We start from the raw sequence: 21,416 nt of genomic DNA, 5'->3' as shown, positions 1-21,416 counted from the left end.
AGACAACCCAAAACAGGGTTCCTGCCTTTGGAAACTCCTAGTGGCAGTATATGAGGGATACGCAAACAGAAATATTCACGATGCTAGGTAGTAAGATTTATAATTAAGAGCACACATAAAGAGCTGTGGAGCCCAGAGGAGAGTGTGTCCCATTCTGCTGGGGTAATCAGGGAAGGCTTTCCAGAGAAGGGGCACATGATCTGAGTCTTGAGGGATGAGGGGAAATACCCCAGGGATGCCATGAGGGGAGCACAGCCCTTCCATGCCCAGCCAGGGGGTGGCATGGAGTGGCATGGGGTGGGGCAGTGTCAATGTTCTTTTGTCCACGGGTTTGTCATCAGTGGGAAGAGTCCAGGTGTGGAAGGGTTTCCTGAGGCTACCCACGCAGGCCCTGGACAGCCTGGTGAGGTGGCTGCTTTTTTCTCCTCTGCTGAGATCTTCCACAACAAGGAGAGAGGAATGGGGCTGCAAATGGATGGTGGGCAATTTAATAGATGGAGCCAAAAGGTGAAGCAGGTGCTGGGTGGGGACAGAGAGACATACGGAAAGATGATGAGGCCCAGGAAAATAAGATAGTCACATGGAGACATTCAAGACACATGGGAGAGCGCTCAAAAATCGAAGGTGGCGAAGGTCACCATTATTAGCTGCATGGCCTTGAGCAAGTCCCTTCAGCGCTCTGAGTCCAGTAATCCCATCTACCAATGGGGAAATCTCCCTGTCAAGCCCTGTCAAGCTGTCCTTGGAGACGACCTGCAGGTAACTCAGGATTTGGAAGCCATCAGATATGCTGTGACCCACCTTTCTGCCCCCTTACCTGCCGCCAGTAAGACAGAATTCATGAACTGAGACACTGCCTTCTGAAACCGCCTCTTGATCTCTGCCAGGGCTCGGCTCATCTTAGACAGCTTGTCGTCCAGGCTGCTGATCTTGTGGAACATCTAGAGAGAGGCCAAGGGGAGGGCATTGTCACCTGTCCTGCCAGGGGCTGCCTGCCAAGATCAGTGACAACCAGGCCTTGCTCTGACTTCGAGAACGTGCTGTCCCCTCTGCCTAGGACATCCTCTCCCCCCCTCAGCCCAGTGAATTCCTGCACACCAAGCCAACCTGCCCCAAATGTCCCCAGCTTGGAGGTTTTTCCCTGATTCTACTGGGCAGAACTGTTCCTTGCCTTGGACCCCCATCATCACGCAGCCTGAGAACAGGTTAGCCCTTTATGAAGTAATTGAATGTATCCGAGCCTGTCTCCCCCACTGAACTATAAGCTCCTAGAGGGCAGGGGCTGAGCCTTGGTCTCCTTTGTGTCGGAGTGCCCACCACGTGGAAGGTGTTCAATTAATATTTGTTGCATTATGAATGGTGATGGATAAAGGCCTCTTTGGAGCCAGTCCTCCTCAGTATGCACCCCCTAGAACCCTCTTCCTCCCTCCAGCTGCCAGGGCATCTCAGCTGAAATACAGCCCTTAGCCGGGGTTTCATAGATTGACTGGTACCTGTGAGCACAAAGGCCCAGGCCTCCTGCTTCAATTCTGGGTCACCTTGAAGGGCCATTTTGGCTCTGGGGCCCGCTGTTGGGTGGTGAGGCAATTGCTGGGGCTGCCCTGCAGTTCAACGGCTCCCTCTGCCAGAGCATCAAAATGGTGCTGCAGAACCAGGCTCAGGTCCCAGCGTTAGCGGCAGTCAGGGTTTCACTTTTCCTCCAGGAAGCCTTTGCCGATTTTCTTAGCCAGCAGCAATTGCTCTCCATGCTAAACTTGCCCATTTGCCCATTCCTGTCCTTTCTGCCCTGGGTCCTGGTTATTTTTTACCTTCTTTATCCTTAACTCGGTCAGCCCCTTAAAGGCAGGAAACATGCTTTCTACATGTCTCACTTAACACAGAGGAGGTGTGAAAAAGGTTTTTCTTCTGTGGAATTGAAGCCTCAGGTGGAGAGAGCGGGGTGGGCAGTGGACAGGTTTTCTGAACAATGAAGTCAGCCCACATGTCCTTCTTTACCCTGCAGGCAGGACTTCTGTAAAGGATGCCAAATTAATGGCAAAACCTCAACCATCCTTCCAACTGCTGGCCCCAGCTGCTGCTTCTGGGCTAATTTTATTTATTTATTTGTAATTTATACCCAGCCTGCTTCCAAAAAGGATTTGAGGCGGCACTCTGGGCTAATAAAGCATTTAAATTGAGGCACTGCCTCGCTTCCAAAGTGCTGCCTTGATAGAAATATTTAGTGAGGAGCCAGGCCACAGGGCCGTAAAAGACGGAACTGCCATTCTGCCTGTCGCTCTTCTTCCAGGGAGATAGGTGTCTGGGGAAGCCATTTAACAAGCTTCCCAGGGACAGGGACTTTGAGGGAGGGCGCCACCCTACCCCCCACCTTCAGCTTTCTTAGACTGCCATGGATTTTGCTGATGAGTGGAAACTAGCCCCAAACACACACACACACACACACACACACAGGACGGAGTTGAATGGGTTGTAAAGGTCCCAGGATGGCAGTGTGTGAAAGCTGGGTGGACCCTGCATCATGATACAGATGGGGAAACTGAGGCCTTGCATTCCCAAGGCCCCATGGCCTCATCCTAGCTGAGGCTTTTTGCCAGCCCCCTCACTCAGCAAATTTTCTCAAGGGCTTCTTGCAGCTCTCATGATCTAAGAATCCAAAAGGAGACAATTTTCTGAGCCTCAAGGATTTCATGTAAAAATATTCTGAGATGCTTAACTTGGCAGTTAAGGTCAACGTTTGGAAATCCTGTTACCTACGATAAATCTAATCTTTCTTCATTTGCTGTTGTCTGATTAGAGAGTTGTAATATACCACACCTCCCTGCGCTCTCAAACAGTAGGGGTTATGACCTGGATGCTTTTGGCAAGTCAATCTTCTTGGTCAACATCAATGACCATTGTCAGAATCAGTACTGTTTTCAGAAACTGTTTTAATGTCTGTTTATCCCTATGCTAAATGTCCCCCAGACGGTTATGCCCTTTGAGTTACGATGCCTTTTCAATAACTCTCCAGCCTCCATTGCACTGTCAGTGCCTCTGGGCACTTCCTTTACAAAGAGTCCGCCTCCTAGATCCACACAGTCTGGGAGAAATATTATGCGAGCCACATGAGCAATCTGAAACATTCCTGTAGCTACGTTAAAAATGTTCTTAAGCCCTGGCTAGTGTGGTTCAGTGGATAGAGCATCGGCCCACGCACTGAAGGGCTGATTCCCGGTCAAGGGTACATACAGGCTGCAGGTTCAATCCCTGGCCCAGGTCTCTCTCTCCGCCCCACCCTCCCCTCCCTTCCACTTTCTCTAAAAAAAAACTAAAAAAAATGGGAAAAACATCAAGTGAGGATTAAAAAAATGTTCTTAAAAGGTAGAACTAATTTAAATAACAGTTATATACCTCACTATATAACAAGTATGATTATTTCAACATGGAACCAAAATCAATAATTAATGAAAACTTTTATATTGTCTCTTTATACTGACTTGGTAATGCAGCATGTATTTCCACTTACGGCCCATCTCCATTGGACTTGTCACATTGCAAGTGCTCAATAGCCATTTGCAACTTGTAGTTATCATACTGGACATCACAGCTCTGGATTTCTAGTTGTAGTTTATACTAAGGTTACATTTAGGTAAGAAAAAAAAATCAGTCTTGAATTACAAAGGGGCTTTCCTAGGCCTGGTGGGCATGTTTAGTTTACGGACTTAGAGTGATTTATCTTGGCTGTTCATGGTGGTCTTTAGCTCCTTATGTCCTGGTTCTCAGCTGTACTCCGGACTTCAGAAATTACCATACAAGAGGCTGCCAGGCAAACAAAGCATTACTGTAATTTTATGGGAAAGAATAATTTCCTGATATCTATTACCTTGGATAAGTAAACGCACATTTTTTTACATAGTCAAAAAAGATTATCGAGAAACATAGACATGTGACCTCATATATACTTAGTCACTTAACAATGAGTTTTATTTATTTTAAAGTTTTTATTGAATTTATTGGGGTGACATTGGTTAATAAAATTATATAGGTTTCAAGTGTACAATTCTATAATATATCATCTGTATACTTTATTGTGTGTTCACCATCCAAAGTCAAGTCTCTTTTTGTCACCCCTTTTCCCCCCTTTACTCTCCTCTACCTCCCTCTACCCCCTTTCCCTCTGGTAATCGCCACACTGCTGTCTGTGTCTATGAGTTGAGTTCGTTTTTTTGCTTAATCCCTTTACCTTTTTCACCCAGCCTCCTGTCTCCCCTCTGACAGCTGTCAGTCTGTTTTCTGTCTATGAGTCTGTTTCTATTTTGTTCATTAGATTTCACATATAAGTGAAACCATATGGTATTTGTCTTTCTCTGGCTGGCTTATTTCACTTAGCATAAACTCTCCAGGTCCATCCATGCTGTCCCAAAATGTGAGACTCCCTCAGAGTCCCTCTCTCTGGTGTCCTGTGCCCATTCAAGCTGGAATACAACAGGTGCTGATGATTTTGCCTTTCCACCATTAGATGAAAAGTATTTCAGAGACTAGAGGGAGTGAGACTTCTCTTATTTCTACATCCCCAGCAGCCAACTTGGCACACTGCAGGTGCTAATAAATGGTTATCGAATTAGCTAATGAATTAATGAAACGCTGATGAAATGCAAATGCATGGAAAATAAAAGGTGCAACACTTTCCCAGGAGAAACACGGGTGTTCTTTGTTATCTGGTTCAGATAACATGGGCCCCTAACAAACGCCTGTCTCCATGTAAAGTGAGGGTGCTAGGCAAGCTGCTCCTTATGAGCTCCGTCAGCTCTGAGAGTCTATGAACCTGTGGTATGTGGCAGCAAGTGCCCCCACAGAACAAAAGCTCGTTCAGGGTGACCATATAATTTGATCATCCAAATTAAGATACTTTTGAGAGTGAAAGGGGATGCTTCCCATATGCTATTAATAATTCCTCCAGGCTGACGTGTAAACAGGGGTTGCCTCTGGGCAAACTGGGAGGTGGGTCCTCCTGTTCCTACTTCACGGAGCCTTCCTGAGTGAGCCAATCCCAGCAAAGTGCCCTGTGCGCAACGCACACGGCCTGCTCCATCGCCAAGCCCGGGACACCCTGTCTCACGCGTATGCCAACTGCTCTCCTCTGGATGGTAAGCTCTACAGGAATCAGGGCTGTGTCCCCTTCGTCCTCTCCATCTTCTCCACCATGGTGACTCGCCACCAGGCCCACGGTAGTATACAGACCCAGAGAACGGGAGAATTGAGCTTCCAGTCTTTGCTGTTTTCTCACCACCCAACAAATATTTAGTAAGTCCTTAATATGAAGCAGTCCTTGTGCTGGGCCCTGGGGCAATAGGCATCAGTGGAAATCACAGGGAATCCCCAATTGGGTGGAGAAGACTGGCTGTAAATAAAGGAGGGCTAGAATGGAGGTGAGTCACGTCTGGGAGGGCCCAGGAGAGGGAGAGGTAGACTCTACCTGAGATGAATAAGGGGGTGACAGAGTTGGCAGTTATTCTGTCCAGCATCATCTCTTCGTCTTCTGGTAACAGCACCGTGATTTTCCTTTTGGAAAACACTCCTGCGTCATCCTTTGCCCAGGTATTACACCTGGAGCTGATCGCACCCCGTGGCTCCCAGGATGGACACAACAGCTGAGCCTGGTCAGTGACAGCAACACACACTCCTGGCCACAGGGAACTTTCCAGGCCTGGGCATCCAATAGAGCCAATGACATTGATATTGGCACTTCTACTGGAGCACTTAAGAAACAGAAGCCCCTGTTCCCCTGGGGAGACCAAAGCTGGTAGAATAATGAGCACAGAGATGCTAATGACTATCTTGTCACCGTAAAGAGAGAAACTCCCTGATCATAAACCCAAAAATAAAAAAGCAGAGCCAAGAGGCAGAGAGATCTGATGGAATCAGTTGAGGGCCTAGATCTAGTCATGCCTGAAGCTGCCTATTTAGACTTCAGTTTACTGAGCCAATATAGTCTCTTTTCATGCTTAAGCCAGTCTGCATTGGATTCTGTCACACTAAAAGACTCCTTACTGACAGAATTTCACAGAGAAGGTATTAAGGTCAGTCAATGAATGATGAGTAGAAATCCATTAGGCAGAGAAAGAGGGCGGGCCTTGTGTGGAGTATAAGTGTGTGTGTGTGTGTGTGTGTGTGTGTGTGTGTGTGTGTGTGTGTAGGGGGGCAGGGTAGGAGGCGCAATGGCATTGAGATATAGAGTAGCAAGACATTCTGAGATGCCCTGGGGTCAAACCTGGGTGCCTGGTCTGCTCTGCCTTACCCTTTTATCGTGTCCTACCCCGTGGGGACAGTTGTTGGCTGATACAGTGAGTGTTACTGTCTCATTCAGCGAGGTAAAGGTGACCATGATGGAGTCCTGCCCCAGCACCGTCAGCTTCATTTGCTCATTCACCTGCAGATGAAAAAACCAGTACTTAGCGGACCTCTGCTTCTCTTGTCCCCTCCACTCCCCCACCCCCAAACCACAAAGCACAAAACCTCTCTTGGCTTGGGACTGAGGGAACTGTAAAATCTTTCTGGTTCTTATGTTGGAATTTAGCTTTCATGGAGAAGAGAGAATTCCAGTCTCTCTTTGGGAATTAGCAAAAAAAGTAACTGATGTCTTTTTACCCCTGCCCCTTCCCTTTTCAAACCAAGCTTAGAACCAACTGTGAAAGAGACACAGGAGTCTGGCAGGAGAGCCAGCTTTGGTTCTGGTAGAGCTATATGGGGAGGCAGCTTGGGTCAGAAGCCAACATATCCCTGAATCAGATGTGTATCCACCCAGGTACCAGGTCTGATGACGAGCCTTGCTCTACAGCACACAGAGCAGCACACAGAGTTGACCATATGGCACCAGAACATACCCCTCCGAAGGTGGGTAGGCAGATAGCAAAAGGGAACCCAGCAGGGGCCGAGCTACACATGCTCAGTACCCTCCTCTACAGTTACCAAATATGTCACCACTCTTTCCCTGAAAAGAAGCCAAAGGAATTACCCCTTTTCACGACTTCCAAAAGGGTTGGATTTCCTATGTAGCAGTTTCAGGGAGGGTGAGCTGCCCTTATAGCAACTCACTCCTTACTAATAACTCTGTGGTCTAGGGGTCCCAGTTTTGTCTCCTGTTAGCAAGCCATTGAGCCTCTCAAGTGCAAATTCTTCAATGTGAAATAGCTGAAGGCCTAGTATCAGGTTCAAATGAGATAAAGATATGAAAGTGGCTTTGTGAGTCACAAAGGCCCATATCAAACATGAGCAGGTATAGTCAGGATGTGGCAGAGCAACTCACAGGTAAGGCCCCTTAATAGTTCATGTATGCAGTTATTCATGCACAGTGCTCCTACAGAGGGCCTAGGAGTCTGAAGCCTTAGGCTGCTGCATGATGATACTGCCTTCAGTGTTCAGTGTCCCTGACCTACACACACCTCAGGACTCCTCTGAACTAAGAAAATACTCTCCATTTTGCTCCTTCCATTTCCTCCTGCTATTCCACTTGTTAGCTCAAAGGTCCACATTCAACTTCACCAATGAGTCCTTTCCTTATACTCTGAAGTCTGGATGCTAGTCCTCTCCAACAACCTGAAGACATTTGATCCATGGCTGTCTTCTTGCCAACTCTTTTAATATCTTCAAGCTTGCTGATCATACTCACACTTAAGAGAAACCCTACCCTCTCCAATTCTCCTTTTAAAAAGATGTAGAATAGAGCCGTGGGTAAGAGCTCAAACATTGCAGTTGGTCAAGGTTCAAATCCTAGTGTTGTCACTTACCAGTTGGGCAATTTCAGGTAAGTTACTTCCCTTCTCTGAGCCTGAGGACAATAATAGAATCTGCTTCCTAGGGCACTGAGCAGATTTCATGTGAAAACACATGCAAAGGGCTTAGCATGGTACAGCTGTTTTTATTTTCGCTGCTCCCTGGGTGGTTTCTCTTCTTTTCCTGAATGCCCCCAATACAAACTCAGTCACTGCTCATCTGCTCAGGAGTTCAAGAGCCAGCCCAGATACATATATCCATAATCCCCAATCTCTCACCCTAGGAGAGATTTGACCGTTGAACCCAATCAAAATATTTAAAAACATACTGAGTTTTGACCTTCAGAAACTTCTTTGTTTCCACCCAGAAGATACATACTCCATTGTGGAGTCATCTATAATTCCCTCCTCCTCTTATTTGTCCTTTACAGACCATGCCTAAATGCCACTAAATTCTTTTTATTGAAATAGCTTTTTAAAAATATTGCTACTACCCTTAATCATGTCAGGTCTGGCTAGTAACACCCACCCAGTCTTTCTACTAGCCTATTCATTGATCTTTCCCTCTCCAGCTGACCTTCCACACAGATGCTAGACTAAGCATGCCAGCCCTCAACTTAAAAACTAGCCAACTAGCCAGCTGGTTCTATTTCCAGTACAGTTGAGTCAGCTCCTAAGAGACTTAAAAAACACACCAAAAAACCCCACAACTCCCACAAGAGACAAAACCACCCAAACATATTTCTATATGTTTAAAAGGAGCAGACTGATTTTGAAGAGGCAAAACTTAAAGGAAAGGACCAGCATGGGATGAGTTTCTGTTTTATAGCTTTAGCCTAAAGACAAGCCACAGTCATGGCCCAAATTCTACCATTTTTCTGGTTCAAATAATCAAAAAACAGAACCTGGGGCAAGTATAGTCACAAAAAAGTAAGGAAAGATTTCCAGAAGGGACAGAGCGAGAAAATGAGAGCCCCAAATTCAATTAATAAACTGTCCACATCTCTGGCTGATCCATGGACTATACATGAGCAGGGCAGACTCAAGACAGTTTACAGTGCCTGGCCTGTATGGATGAGCATCGACCCATGAACCAAGAGGTCACTGGTTTGATTCCTGGTCAGAGCACATGCCCAGGTGGCAGGCTTAATCCCTAGTAGGGGGCATGCCAGAAGCAGCTGATCGATGTTGACTCTATCCCATCAATGTTTCTATCTTTCACTCCCTCTCCCTTCCTCTCTCTCTAAAATCAATAAAAACATATATATTTTTAAAAAGACAGTTTACAGCTAGGGAAACAAAAAAAACTGAACTGATATTTGAGCTGCTGTCTCACTGTAGCTGAGACAAAGTTTGTGGTATGAGTCAAGTTCCTTGCCTGTTAAAGCAAAAACATTACCACTCTTCAGAGAAATGCATCAGAATCCAGAGGCTCCACAACATAACATTCACAATGTCAGCAATCTAAAATTACTCAACATGTAAAGAACCACTGAAGTGTGAGCCATTCTCAAGGCAAGAGATAATCAATGGAGGCCAATTCTATCTGATATGACCCAGGTGTTGAAATTATCAGACAAAGACTTTAAACCACCTAATTTAATTATAGTCAATGAAGTAAAGGAAAATATACTTGTAATGAATGAAAAACTAGAAAATATCAGAAATAGAAAATACAGGAAAGAACTAAATGGCAATTCTAGAACTGAAAACACTATTTGAAATTTAAAAATTTCATAGGCCCTGGCCAGGGTGGCTCCGTTGGCTGGAGCATCATCCCATGCATCAAAAAGTTGTGGGTTCAATTCCTGGTCAGGGCACACACCTAGGTTGCAGGTTCAGTCCCTGGTTGGGGCTCGAATGGGAGGCAACCAATGAATGATTCTCTCTCACATTGATGTTTCTCTCTCTCTCCTCCCCTCTCTAAAAAAAAAAAGTAATAAAAAAATCATAGAATTAGCATAATAGCAGAATGGAGATGATAGGACAAAGTTAGTGAATTTAGAGATAAATCCATGGAAATTATCAATCTGAAAAGTAAAAAGAAAAAATGTGAACAACAACAACAAAATAACAGAGCCTCAGGGATCTTTGGAACAATATTTAAAGGTCTAAAATACATGTGATTGGAGTCACAGAAGAAAAGGAGGGAGACTGGAGTATAATTTTTTTTCTAATGTAAGATTTCCTGAATATGCTGAAAGACATGAATTTACAGATTCAAGAAGCTAAGTAAATCCCAGACAGAATAAATATTAAGACAACACCTAGACATATCATATCCAAACTTAGAAAATCAAAGAAAATATAAAATCTTGAAAGCAGCTAGAGAAAATGAACAATGATTTGAATAACTACAGACTTCTGATCATAAACTATGGAGGTCAGACACAGTGGAACAACATCTTTAAATGCTAAACAATAACAACAGTCAACCCAGAATCCTAGATCTAGCAAAAATATCCTTTAATAAAGACATTATTTTCACATGAAAGAAAACAGAATTTGTTGCCTGCAGATCTACACTTCAAGAAATGCTAAAGGAAGCTCTTTGAGCTGAAAGAAATGATACCAGAAAGAAACTTAGATTTTCAGGAAGGACTGAAGAGCACTGGAAATCCTGTACTGGGTAAAAACAAACTGGCCACTGCAGCCTCCAAGAGAGTACACACACTCCTTAGCCTGACATCCAATACCTCTCACCTTCACACCACAACATATATCTCTTGGCCCTGTTTCTTTCACAAGAGACACTTGTGAACTTTTAACAATACTACACTGAGTCCCAACTTTGGCCCTTTGCAGACACTATTCCCTCTACCCCTAATCCTCTTGCTTCCTTCTTCTATCTATGTAAATAATATGCATACAAACTCATAACTCAAGGGACACTTTGTCTTCCAAGCCACTCCTGACTGCTCCAGGCCCTGTTGTGTATTTCTGTATGCAGCTCCAAGGAACAGAGCAAATAATTGGAATACATTGCTAAAACATTTTGGTGATATCAAAGCACCTTCCCCTCCATTATTTCATTTAGCTCTCACAAAAGCAGTTCAAGGTAGGAGAGCAGGTCTGGTGACCCACCTTGTATAGGTGAGACAACCAAAGTCAGAGATGCTGAGTGGTTTTCACAAAGCTGCACAGCCGGAGTCCAGAAAAACTGGCACTAGTACTTCGCTCCTCAGACTCTCATCCCAGTTCTCTATTTAGCCACACTGATACACAACATATGGTGCCTGCTGTAACCAATTTATAATCTTCTTACATTATAAACTTTCATTCAGCTACAAAAAGTTAAATTTTAAGACAATAACTCAATACACTCCTAGATTGAAAATCTTGAACCTGGCCAAGTATCAGAAATACTCATGAAAACTTCAAAATCCAGAACTCATAACAGACCAATTGAATCAGAATCCCTCTGGAAATGTGCCTTGAAATATGCATTTTTAAAGTCCCATATGTGATTCTGATATGCAACCAGCGCTGAAGCCCCTTCATTGCATGACTAATCATCAAATGACTAATCCAGGCTGTGGGCAACGTGAGAAGAGACAAAGGGGTGTGGGGTGGAGTGCCACAAAGAAGGGAAAGTCTGGCCCTGGCTGGTGTTTCTCAGTGGCTAGAGCATCGTCCTGGGGACCAAAGGGTCTCGGGTTCAATTCACAGTCAAGGGCATGTACCTGGGTTGCAGGTTTGATCCCTGGCCCCACTCGGGGCATGTGCAGGAGGCAACCAATTGATGTGTGTCTGTCACATCAATGTCTCTCTCTTTCTTCCCCCACCTCCTTCCCTCCCTTCCACTCTCTCTAAAAATCAATGGGAAAAATATCCTTGGGTGAGGATTAACCAAAAAAAAAAACCAAAAAAAAAAGGGAAAGTCTGAGTAGAGGGTTGAACAGAGAATATTCTGGATTGGCAGAAAACGAGGGAGTGCATTTCAGGTTGGTATTGGGGATGGAGGTCAGAAGGTTGAGATGTGTTCAAGAGATGGAATGTTTCTGAGCAGAGATTCACTGATCTAAAGGAATCAGGACCTAAGGATAAGAATGCATTGGCCTATGCAGAGGATAAATAGGAAGGGCAGGAGACAGGAGATTAGGAACAGGATGCCTACCATGCACTCCAAGGGTGCTTCTGTCCATAATCCTTACCTTGGGGTTCTTACTCTTAGGCCACTTTGGGTAGACTCTATGTTCTGTGATCTTTCTCTGAATCTCAACCCTATGAGCTTGTCCCTCTCTCACACCCCTTATTCTTCTCTACCCTGTGTTCTTATTAACCCCACCCAGACTTTTGAATTCCTCAAGGGATGTTGTTCATCTTTATATCCCCTAGATTGGTTATTCTCAACCAGGGGCAATTTTGTCCCCCAGGGGACATTTGGCAACATCTGGTGATATATTTTGGTTGTCACAACTGAAGAAGGATGTACTACTGCATCTAGTAGGATACTGCTAAATATCCTACACAGTTATAACAAAGAATTATCCATGCCCAAGTGTCAGTAGTGCTAAGGATGGGAAACTCAGGTTTAGATAAAGTGACAAGCACACCTAATTGTTTTATTAATAACTTAAATTTAAGTTATTATTTAATATTAGTAATTCAACATTGAATAATAAATTAATAAATCTTTGATTAATGGCTGTCTGAACAACCCAATGAAAGAAAAAAGGGTTTGTGTCTATCAGCCTCCTTTGACTCCCATAGTTTTTAATTTCACAGGTAGTAAAATTATAAAAACAAAAACTGGGGAGACCAACATAGAATTGCTAACTTTTCTTACTTCAATGCATAGGCATTAAAAATAAAACTACTAACTATTTAATGGTTACTTTCTAAAAGAAAGGACATTTAAACTATCAAAATTTAATATTAATAATAAAAATAACATAGGAATGATATTACCAAGAAAACTCAGTATAGCAGCCAACAGTTGCTGTAGACTGGTGAAAAGCTCACCCTAACCAGCCCTGGACCACTGCCCACCAACTTGAGAACCTCTGAATGAGACTACAAACTTCTGGAGAGCAGGGCTCTTGCCTTACAGGTAGTCCTCTGGCTCTTGATGCTGAGCAGCCCAGGGGAGGCTGCCAAGGCAGCCCCACCTGTGCTGCCAACCCCTACCTTATATTCCAGGGAGAGCAAAGTCTCCGTCTTAGAAGCCCAGCTCCACTTGTGGACTGCATAGCCCTTGTAGTCGCTGGTAGTCCCGCCTTCCTCATCCAAGACCAAGACATATGGGCAGCTAGGAGAGACACATAGGTGAGGCACTGCCACCAGGTCCCTGAAGGAAGCCCTTATTGGTAATAACACTGGCTATAGGCAGGCAGGGCTCTGAGACTCTGCCCCAGCTGGAGAAAGCATGGTTTCCTGCAGGCAGCCTCACTTCTCTTGCCTAATATGGTTTGAGGCCCCTTCACATCTGTTGATGCTAATGGGAGAATCTGTTGGGAAGGACAAGTCTGAGGGAAATGATGGAGGCTCAGACCAAATCCAAGAGGGACAGAAATGGGATGTGTGCTCTGTTGCTCAGAATCCTGAGTATGCAAGATCTTAGGCATCAAAATGGGAACATCTTTAATATGAAAGTGAGTAATTTCTTTCAAGAATAGTTTCTATGAAAGGCCAGGAAAAATCAATTATTGGCTGGCAAAAATATGTACTTTTTTAAAAATACTCCACAGAAGTGGTGCCTGTGACCTCTCCCTTCACACTCTCTTGGTATAAAACATTTTTCTCCACTAAAGAATTGTTCCATGAATCTAGTCAACAATCAGAGTCTTAGTGCTGTGGGGATACAAGTGGAGTAGATCTTGGAGAGTTGCCATTCTCATTGGCTATGACACAGATATAGCAAGTGAGGGCCTCAAAGTACCCATGTTTCTGCAGGCACTGCCTCTCTGCCTTCCTAAACTTCTGGACACTGCCTGGCCTCTCCTTTCCCCAGGGACTTCTACTTGCTACCTAAGTGCTCCCCTTTGTCACCCCTAGAGATACGTCCATGGGGCCATAATTCCTCCAACCCACTCACCAGGCCTTTAGGTTGTAGTGAACGTAGCCCTGGCCTTCAGCATTGAACAGAGCCAGGAAGAAGTTGGGTGTGTCATTAAAGAGGCAGGTGATGGGTCTCCCTCTGCAGCACGTGGGGATCTGACACATGGCAATGTTTCCGGAGGGATAGCTGGCAGAAAAGGTTAAGTAGAACTAACAAAAAACTTTCCAGGCTCTATTCTCAGATGCTCCATGGAAAGAAAGTCTACAAGTCTAAGTGTTAGCTAAGTGGTAACATTCCCAGTTTTCAAAGACCCTCCCTGCACTTTGCATAACAACGAAATGATTTTGGAACTAAATGCCTCTGGTGCTTTCCTATATATTCTTTCTATTCCTTACAACCACCTTGTAGTAAATATTATCATCTCCATCTCGCAGACGAGTAGGGCTTCCCTGCATCTGAGGGGGTTTCTGGGATGTGGGACTTTCATTGCTAAAACCAGGAAAGTCCTGGGCAAACCAGGACTAGTTGAGAAATTCAAGGTGCAAAGAAATAGTCTGCCTCACATAACACCACAAGGAAGTGGTAGAGCCAGTATCTTAACTTTGAGGCCAGTGATATTTCTAATGCTGTCAGGCTGCCTCCCCTTCTGACTAATCTAGGACAGCAGTCAATATATACCTGCTCATTTCCTACCAAGAGGCCCCAAGAAGCATGGGTCCCAACTAAGAGGGACATGGTGTGGTCAGCTACTATCCTGTTTGCAGGAAATTTCAGAATTACCCTGGACAGAAAAACTTCAGTGGTTGGCACTAGGATCGACCCTCTTAATCCTTTCCCACAAACTGATAAAAAATAAATTAATAGAAATTATAAAAAGCAACCAAATAGAAATTCTGAAGCTGAATAGTATAATAAATAAAATGAAAACATTAACTAGATGGGTTTATCAGTAGATTTGCACAGAAGAAAGAATCAGTGAACTTGAAGAGAGATCAACTGAAATTATCCAGGGTGAACCACAGAGAAAAAAAAGAATGACAAAAAATGAAGAGAGACAGAGACCTGTGGGAAAATATCAAGTTGACCAACACATGCATAATAAGATGACCAATAGAAGAAGAAGAGAGGAAGGGGCAGAAAGAATATTTGAATAAATAATGAATGAAAACTCCCCAAATTTTATGAAAGACATCAATCTACACATTCAAGAAACTCAACAAACTCCAACTAGGATAAATTCAAAGATAGCCACACTGAGACACATTATTATCAAACTGCCAATAGACATAGAGAGAATCCTAAAAGCAGCAAGACAAAAGAGAATTGTCATGTACAAGAGATCTTCAATAAGATTAATGTCCAGTTTGTCATCAGAAACCATGGAGGCTAAAAGGCACTAGGATGGAATATTTATAGACCTGAAAGAAAAAAATCTGTCAACCAAGAATTCTATATTAAGCAAAACTATCTTTCAGAAGTGAAGGAGAAATGAAGACTTTCCAGATAAACAAAGGGTGAGGAAGTTCACTGCTACAAGAAATGTTAAAAGGAGTCCTTCCGGCTGAGATGAAAGGATACTTGGCAGTAACTAAAAGATATGCAAAGAAAAAAAGAACACCAGTAAAGTAACTATATAAGTAAATCTAGAAGTCAGTATTATAGTATTTTTGGTTTACAATTCCTCTTTCTTTCCTATGTGATTTGAAAAATCAAATGCATAAAATAATAATTGTAAATCTATGTTAATGGCATAAATCTATATAAAGATGTAATTTGTGATAACAACAACATAAAGAAGGAGGAATAAGCTATATAGAAGCAGAGTTTTGTATACCATTAAGGCTAAGTTAGTATTAATTCAAACTAGTTTGTTGTCATTTGTAATAATCAAGTGTATTAGTTTCTTGGGGCTGCTATAATTAAGTCCCACAAACTGGGTCACTTGAACAGAAGAAATTTCTCTCACAGTTCTGGAGAGTAGCAAGGTGTTGACAGGGCCATGCTTTTGGAGGCTCTGGGGAAGAATCCTTCCTTGCCTCTACCTAGCTTCTAGTGGTTGTCAGGAATCTTTGGTATTCCTTGGTTTATAGATGCATCATTATAATCTCTATCTTAGTTATCACATGGCTTTAACTACCCTGTGTGTGACTCTGTTTTACAGTCTTCTTGAATTAGGGCCCACACTAATCCAATATGGCTTCATTTTAACTTATTACATCTCTAAAACCCTATTTCTAAATATGGCCACATTCTGAGGTTTCATGTGAACATATATTTTTGGCAGACACCATTCAAGCCATGATACCAGGGTAACCACTAAGAAAATAACTTAAAACTATGGAGAAAAGAAAATGAGAAAGGAATCAAAATGTCATGCTACAAAAAAATCAAACACAAAAGCAATTACTTTAAATATAAATGAATTAAACTCTCCAAACAAAGGCAGAGATTGTGAGAATGGATTTTTAAAAAGACATAATCTACATATATGCTGTCTACAAGAGGCCCACTTTCGATACAAAGACACAAGTAGGTTAAAAGTGAAATTATCAAGAGGGATATGCAAATAGTAAACAAAAGAAAGCAAAGTTGGCTATACTGATTATCAGATGAAAGAGACTTTAAAAATTCTTTTACAAGAGACAAAGGACATTATGTATTCAGAAGATAGTCATTGTCTCAAGAATACATAACATTTATAGACATATACACCTTACAAGAGAGCCTTAAGATATATAAAGCAAAAATTGATAGAATTAAAAAAATAAATACTATGAGTTGAAGACTTCAGTACCTCACTTTCAGTGATGGATAGAACAATTAGAAAATAAATAAAGAAATAGAGGACTTGGTCAATATTATAAACTGACTAAACTTCACAGGCATATACAGACTATTCCACCCAACAACAACAGAATACACATTCTTCTCAAGTTCACATGGATCATTCTCTGGTACAGACAACATGTTAGGCCACAAAACAGGTCTCAATAAATTTTAAAAGATTATAACCTTAGAGAATATATTTCAAAAGAATGAAACTAGAAGTCACTGACAAAAGGAAATTTGGAAAATTCACAAATAGATGGAAATTAAAAAACACAATCAATGGATAAAGAAGAAATCACAAAGTAAATTGAAAAAATTGAGATAAATGAAAACAAAAACACAGCATACCAAAACTTATGGAATAAAGTAAAAGCAATGCTCCGAAATAAATTTTTAGCTATAAATACTGACATTAAAGGAGAAGAAAGATATCAAATCAATAACCCAAACTTCCACCTTAATGAACTATAAAAAGAAAGAGCAAATTAAAGCTAAAACTGGCAAAAAGAGGGAAATAAAGATTACAGCATAGGAGAAAAAAATAGTGGATAGAAAAACAATAGAGAGAACAAACAAAACAAAAAATTAGTTCTTTGAAAAGATTTTAAAAATTCACAAAACTCTAGCTAAAGTGAGAAAAAAGAAAGACTCAAATTTCTAAAATTATAAATGAAAGTGAACACATTACTAATGAACTTACAAAAATGAAAAATGATCATAAGAGAATTACATGAGCAACTGTACACCACCTACAAGTTTGGTAACCTAGTTGAAAAGGACAAATACCTAGGAACATGCAAAGGAAAGTTGCAGGATACAAGATCAACACACAAAAATCAGCTGTCCCTCATAAATACAAGATGTCTTTCCATTCATTTCAGTCTTCTTTAATTTATTTCAACAATATTTTATAGTTTTCAGTAATAAGTTTTACACCTTTTTGGTTAAATTTATTTCAAAGTATTCTATCCTTTTTGATGCTATTGTAAATGGCATCATTTCCTTTTGTTCATTGCTTTTCTATTGTACATACAGCATTTCACATCATTTGTTGCTAATATTCATGGATTAGAAGGGTTAATATTGCTAATGGCATTATTCCCCATAGTGATCTACAGAATCAATGTAAATCCTATCAAAGTGTCATCAATCTTTTTCGCAGAAATAGAAAAATTCATATAGAATTGCAAGGGATCCCAAATAACCAAAATAACCTTGGAGAGAGAAAAAAAGAACAAAGTTGAAGGACTCACATTTCCTGATTTCAATACTTACCACAAAGCCACAATAATCAAAACATAATAACAGACATGAGATCAATGGTATAGAATTGAGAGTAAAAAAATAAACCAATACATCTATGGTCAATTGATTTTCAACAAGGGTCCCAAGACCATTCAAATGGGGAAAAGAACAGTCCCTTCAACAAATAGTTCTGGGACAATTGGTTATCACATGTACAAGTATGAAGTTGGACCCTGATCTCACACCATGCAAAAATATAAAAGTCAACTCAAAAATGTATCAAAAACCTAAATGTAAGAGCTATAACTTTAAAATTTTTAGAAGAAAACAGGAATAAACAATGGGTTCATAGATATGAAAACTAAACTACAAGAAACAAAAAAAAAAGAAAAATTGGCTTCACCAAAATTAAAAAATTTGCACACCAAAGGATGCTATCAAGAATGTGAAAAGACACCCCACAGAATAGGAAAAATATATGCAAAGCATATACCTGATAAGATTCTAATATCCACAATATATAAAGAACTCTTACAAGAAAAAGACAATCAACAAATGAGCAGAGGATTTGAATACATATTTCTAAAAATATATATATACAAAGAAGGCCCATGACATGCTTGAAATCATTAGTTATGAAGGAAATGCAAGTCAAAACCATAATGAGATATCAGTTCACACCCACAAGAATGTCTGGAATTTAAAAACTGAAAAATATCAAGTATAGTCAAGGATATAAAGAAATTAGAACCCTCACACATTGCTGGTAGAAATGTAAAATGGTGCAGCCACCATGAAAAACATTTTGGAGGCTTCTCAATAAATTAAACATAGAATTACCATATGACTCAGTAATTCTACTGTTAGATATAGACCTAAAAGAATTGAAAACAGGTGTGTGAATAAAAACTTCTACAAGAATTGTTCATAGCAGCATTAGTCACAATAGCCAAATGGTGGAAACAACCTAATGTCCATAAATGAAAGAATGAATTTTTTAAAAGTGGTGTTATCCATATAATAAAATATTATCTAGCCACCAAAAGGAAGGAAATTCTGACGAATACTACAGCATGTACAAACCTTGAAAACATTGATAAGTGAAAAAAGTCAGACACAAAAGGCCACATATTGCAGGATTCCATTTATATGAGATGTCCACAATAGGCAAACACACAGAAAGCAAATTGGTGATGCCAAGGCTGGAGGTGGGGGAAAAAGTGGAGTGAATACTTAATAGATGTTTTCTTTTGGGGGTGGCAAAAAGGTTTCAGAACTTGATAGAGGTAGTGGTTGCACAATATTGTAAATGTATGAAATGCCACTGAATTATACATATTAAAAGAATCAATTTTATGTTATGTGAATTTCACCCCACTTTAAAAAAAAAAAAATGAATGAAGTACTGGTGCATACTACAGTTGACCCTTGAACAATGTGGGGGTTAGGGGTGCCAAATGCCTGTGCAGTGGAAAAATTCATGTATAACTTAAGTTGGCCCTCCATATTCAACTATTTCCAACCTCTAGTTGACCCCTTGAACAACACAAGTTTGAGCTGCAAGGATCAACTGAACTTTGCACATCAATTTAGCTTCAGACTACTAAACTGAGCAGGGCCAATTGAACTGAATGAGTCAATTGAAAAAAAATCCACCTATAAGTGGACCCCCACCGTTAAAACCTGCCATGTTCAAGGGTCAACTGTACAACGTGGAAGAACCTTGAAAACATTATGCTAAGTGAAAGAAGCCAGATACAAAAGGCCACATATTGTATGATTTTACTTATATGAAATATCTGGAATTGGCAAGTACATAGAGGTGAAAAGCAGATTAGCAGTGGTCAGGAAGGGAAGGGGAAGGAAAATGGGAGTCACTGTTTAATAAGTATGGGGTTTCCTTTTGGGATGATGAAAAAGTCTGGAACTAAATGATGGTGATGATTGTGTAATACTGTGAATGCACTTGATACCATTAAATTATACACTTCACTATAAATTTTATGGTATGTGCATTTTGCCATATGGTTCTGAGTGCTCAACACATCCCTAAAGGAACAGTGCTGAGCACAGTACTGAACATAGAATGATTAAGGTTTATATCTTTATATCAATGTGATGAGTTTTATACTTCATATGAAAAAGGGCTTTAAGGGAAATTTGGTGGGAAATCAGCGATTGAGGGAAGAGATTCAGGGAGTTGCTGACAACCCAAGTGAAATGAATACTAGGATGGTTCTGGGGTCTGCCCATCCGGACTTGGAGCTTTTTGGCATCCCAAGAGCAGATATATCATTTCTACCTGAGAGCTTTGCCCAGTATCTCTGTGACAGCAGAATCAATTGCTAAGCCTACTGTTCTGTGGAAGCCGTGAGGCAAGGGAGTGTTTTCCAAACATTTGCTTTACTCAAGAGGGATCCAACAGCTGCGTCATGTGTTTTAACCATTTGAACACAGTAACACAGAATTTCTCCTTCAAGATCACTGAGTCCAACTTCCTCATCTTAAAATAGAGGGAAGGGAGGCCCAGAGAGATAAAGTGACTTGTGTGCAGTAGTCACCAAGAAGAACTAAGCCCCAAACCCAGACCTCTTGGGACTCCCAAAGAGGAAACGCATTAACTGCCAGGATATGCTCATTGTTGGGGTATGAGTCAAGCATGCCAGTAGCAATGGCCTGCAGGTTTTGGGTGGTACCACCCCGGCTGGGCTTGGGACTGAGACTCTGAGATAGGTGAGAGAACATGGATTTCAGCAGGCTGGTGTTGGGCCCTGATTGTAAACTAGTCCACCCTCTCTTGTCCCACCAGTAGCAACCTAATTCATAGCCACAGCTTCATGAGGAGCTTAAGGGGATGATCCTATTCAATGCAGTGTAGAGTCAAAAAAAAAAAAAAAAAAAAGCGGGGAGAGGGCAGCCCCATGACCCACAAGTAGTAGCAGCTACCCTGGAAGGAGTTTGCTGTGTTCAATATCACAGGGCACATTAGAAGCAGGGCCGAAAAGAGTGTGATGAACAGACTCATTTAAGGTCAGAGAAACAATACGATTCCTTTGACAGGACACTTAAATTCTGAATTTCCAGTTCAGTGGAGAGGAGGCCAAATGAATTGAGGGGTGTGTTGTCAAGCAGGCCCGTCTGGGCAGCCTGTTTGACAGCTCAGAGAGCAGCCCTATTCTCCAAAGGTAGGGGACACTGAATGCCCAGTGGTTTTATCACTCCCCTTCCATCCTCTCTATCCTGCTCTCCACTGGAGAAAATAACCCTAAAAGGCATAAAAATGGTGCCAGAGATAGGGCCCTAAGGAGAGGTAGGCAGCCCTGAATCTAGGCCAGGCTCTGCCATCAAATTCCTTTTGTGATATTGAGTGAGTCATACTACCCAGTCCTACAATGAAGGGACAAGAATGAATAATGGCTTAGTGTCTCCCCTCTTTGACATCTCATCCAACTCAGACTACAAACCTGGAATAAATGTTTTGCCCTCTCTGACCTCAGCCTTGCTGCCAAATGGGTTGGGCATCTGTGGTCTGGTCCAGCCTTAGCACATGCTAGGGAGTGGGTGACAGGACCCCTGCCAGGAACACAGGG

The 21,416-nt window shown here is 41.8% G+C and overlaps 1 protein-coding gene across 2 annotated transcripts in view; it reads right to left on the bottom strand.

Annotated features, from left to right (window-relative positions):
• FAM194C (family with sequence similarity 149 member C) overlaps window positions 1-21,416 on the bottom strand; it is a 51,193-nt gene that overhangs the window by 11,332 nt on the left and 18,445 nt on the right. For both annotated transcript variants that reach the window (XM_087824628.1, XM_087824629.1), the window contains 4 exons: window positions 13,789-13,938; window positions 12,882-13,002; window positions 6,278-6,409; window positions 818-941 (listed from right to left, as the gene is read on the bottom strand). In XM_087824628.1, coding sequence (XP_087680754.1) covers window positions 818-941; window positions 6,278-6,409; window positions 12,882-13,002; window positions 13,789-13,938 — 527 coding nt within the window. The remainder of the gene's footprint in view (window positions 1-817; window positions 942-6,277; window positions 6,410-12,881; window positions 13,003-13,788; window positions 13,939-21,416) is intronic.

Source organism: Miniopterus natalensis, chromosome 15 (assembly GCF_054644295.1).
Source record: "Miniopterus natalensis isolate mMinNat1 chromosome 15, mMinNat1.hap1, whole genome shotgun sequence".
Taxonomy (NCBI): Eukaryota; Metazoa; Chordata; class Mammalia; order Chiroptera; family Miniopteridae; genus Miniopterus; species Miniopterus natalensis.
The sequence above is the reverse complement of the archived record's forward strand: the minus strand, read 5'-3'. Positions and strand labels throughout refer to the sequence as shown.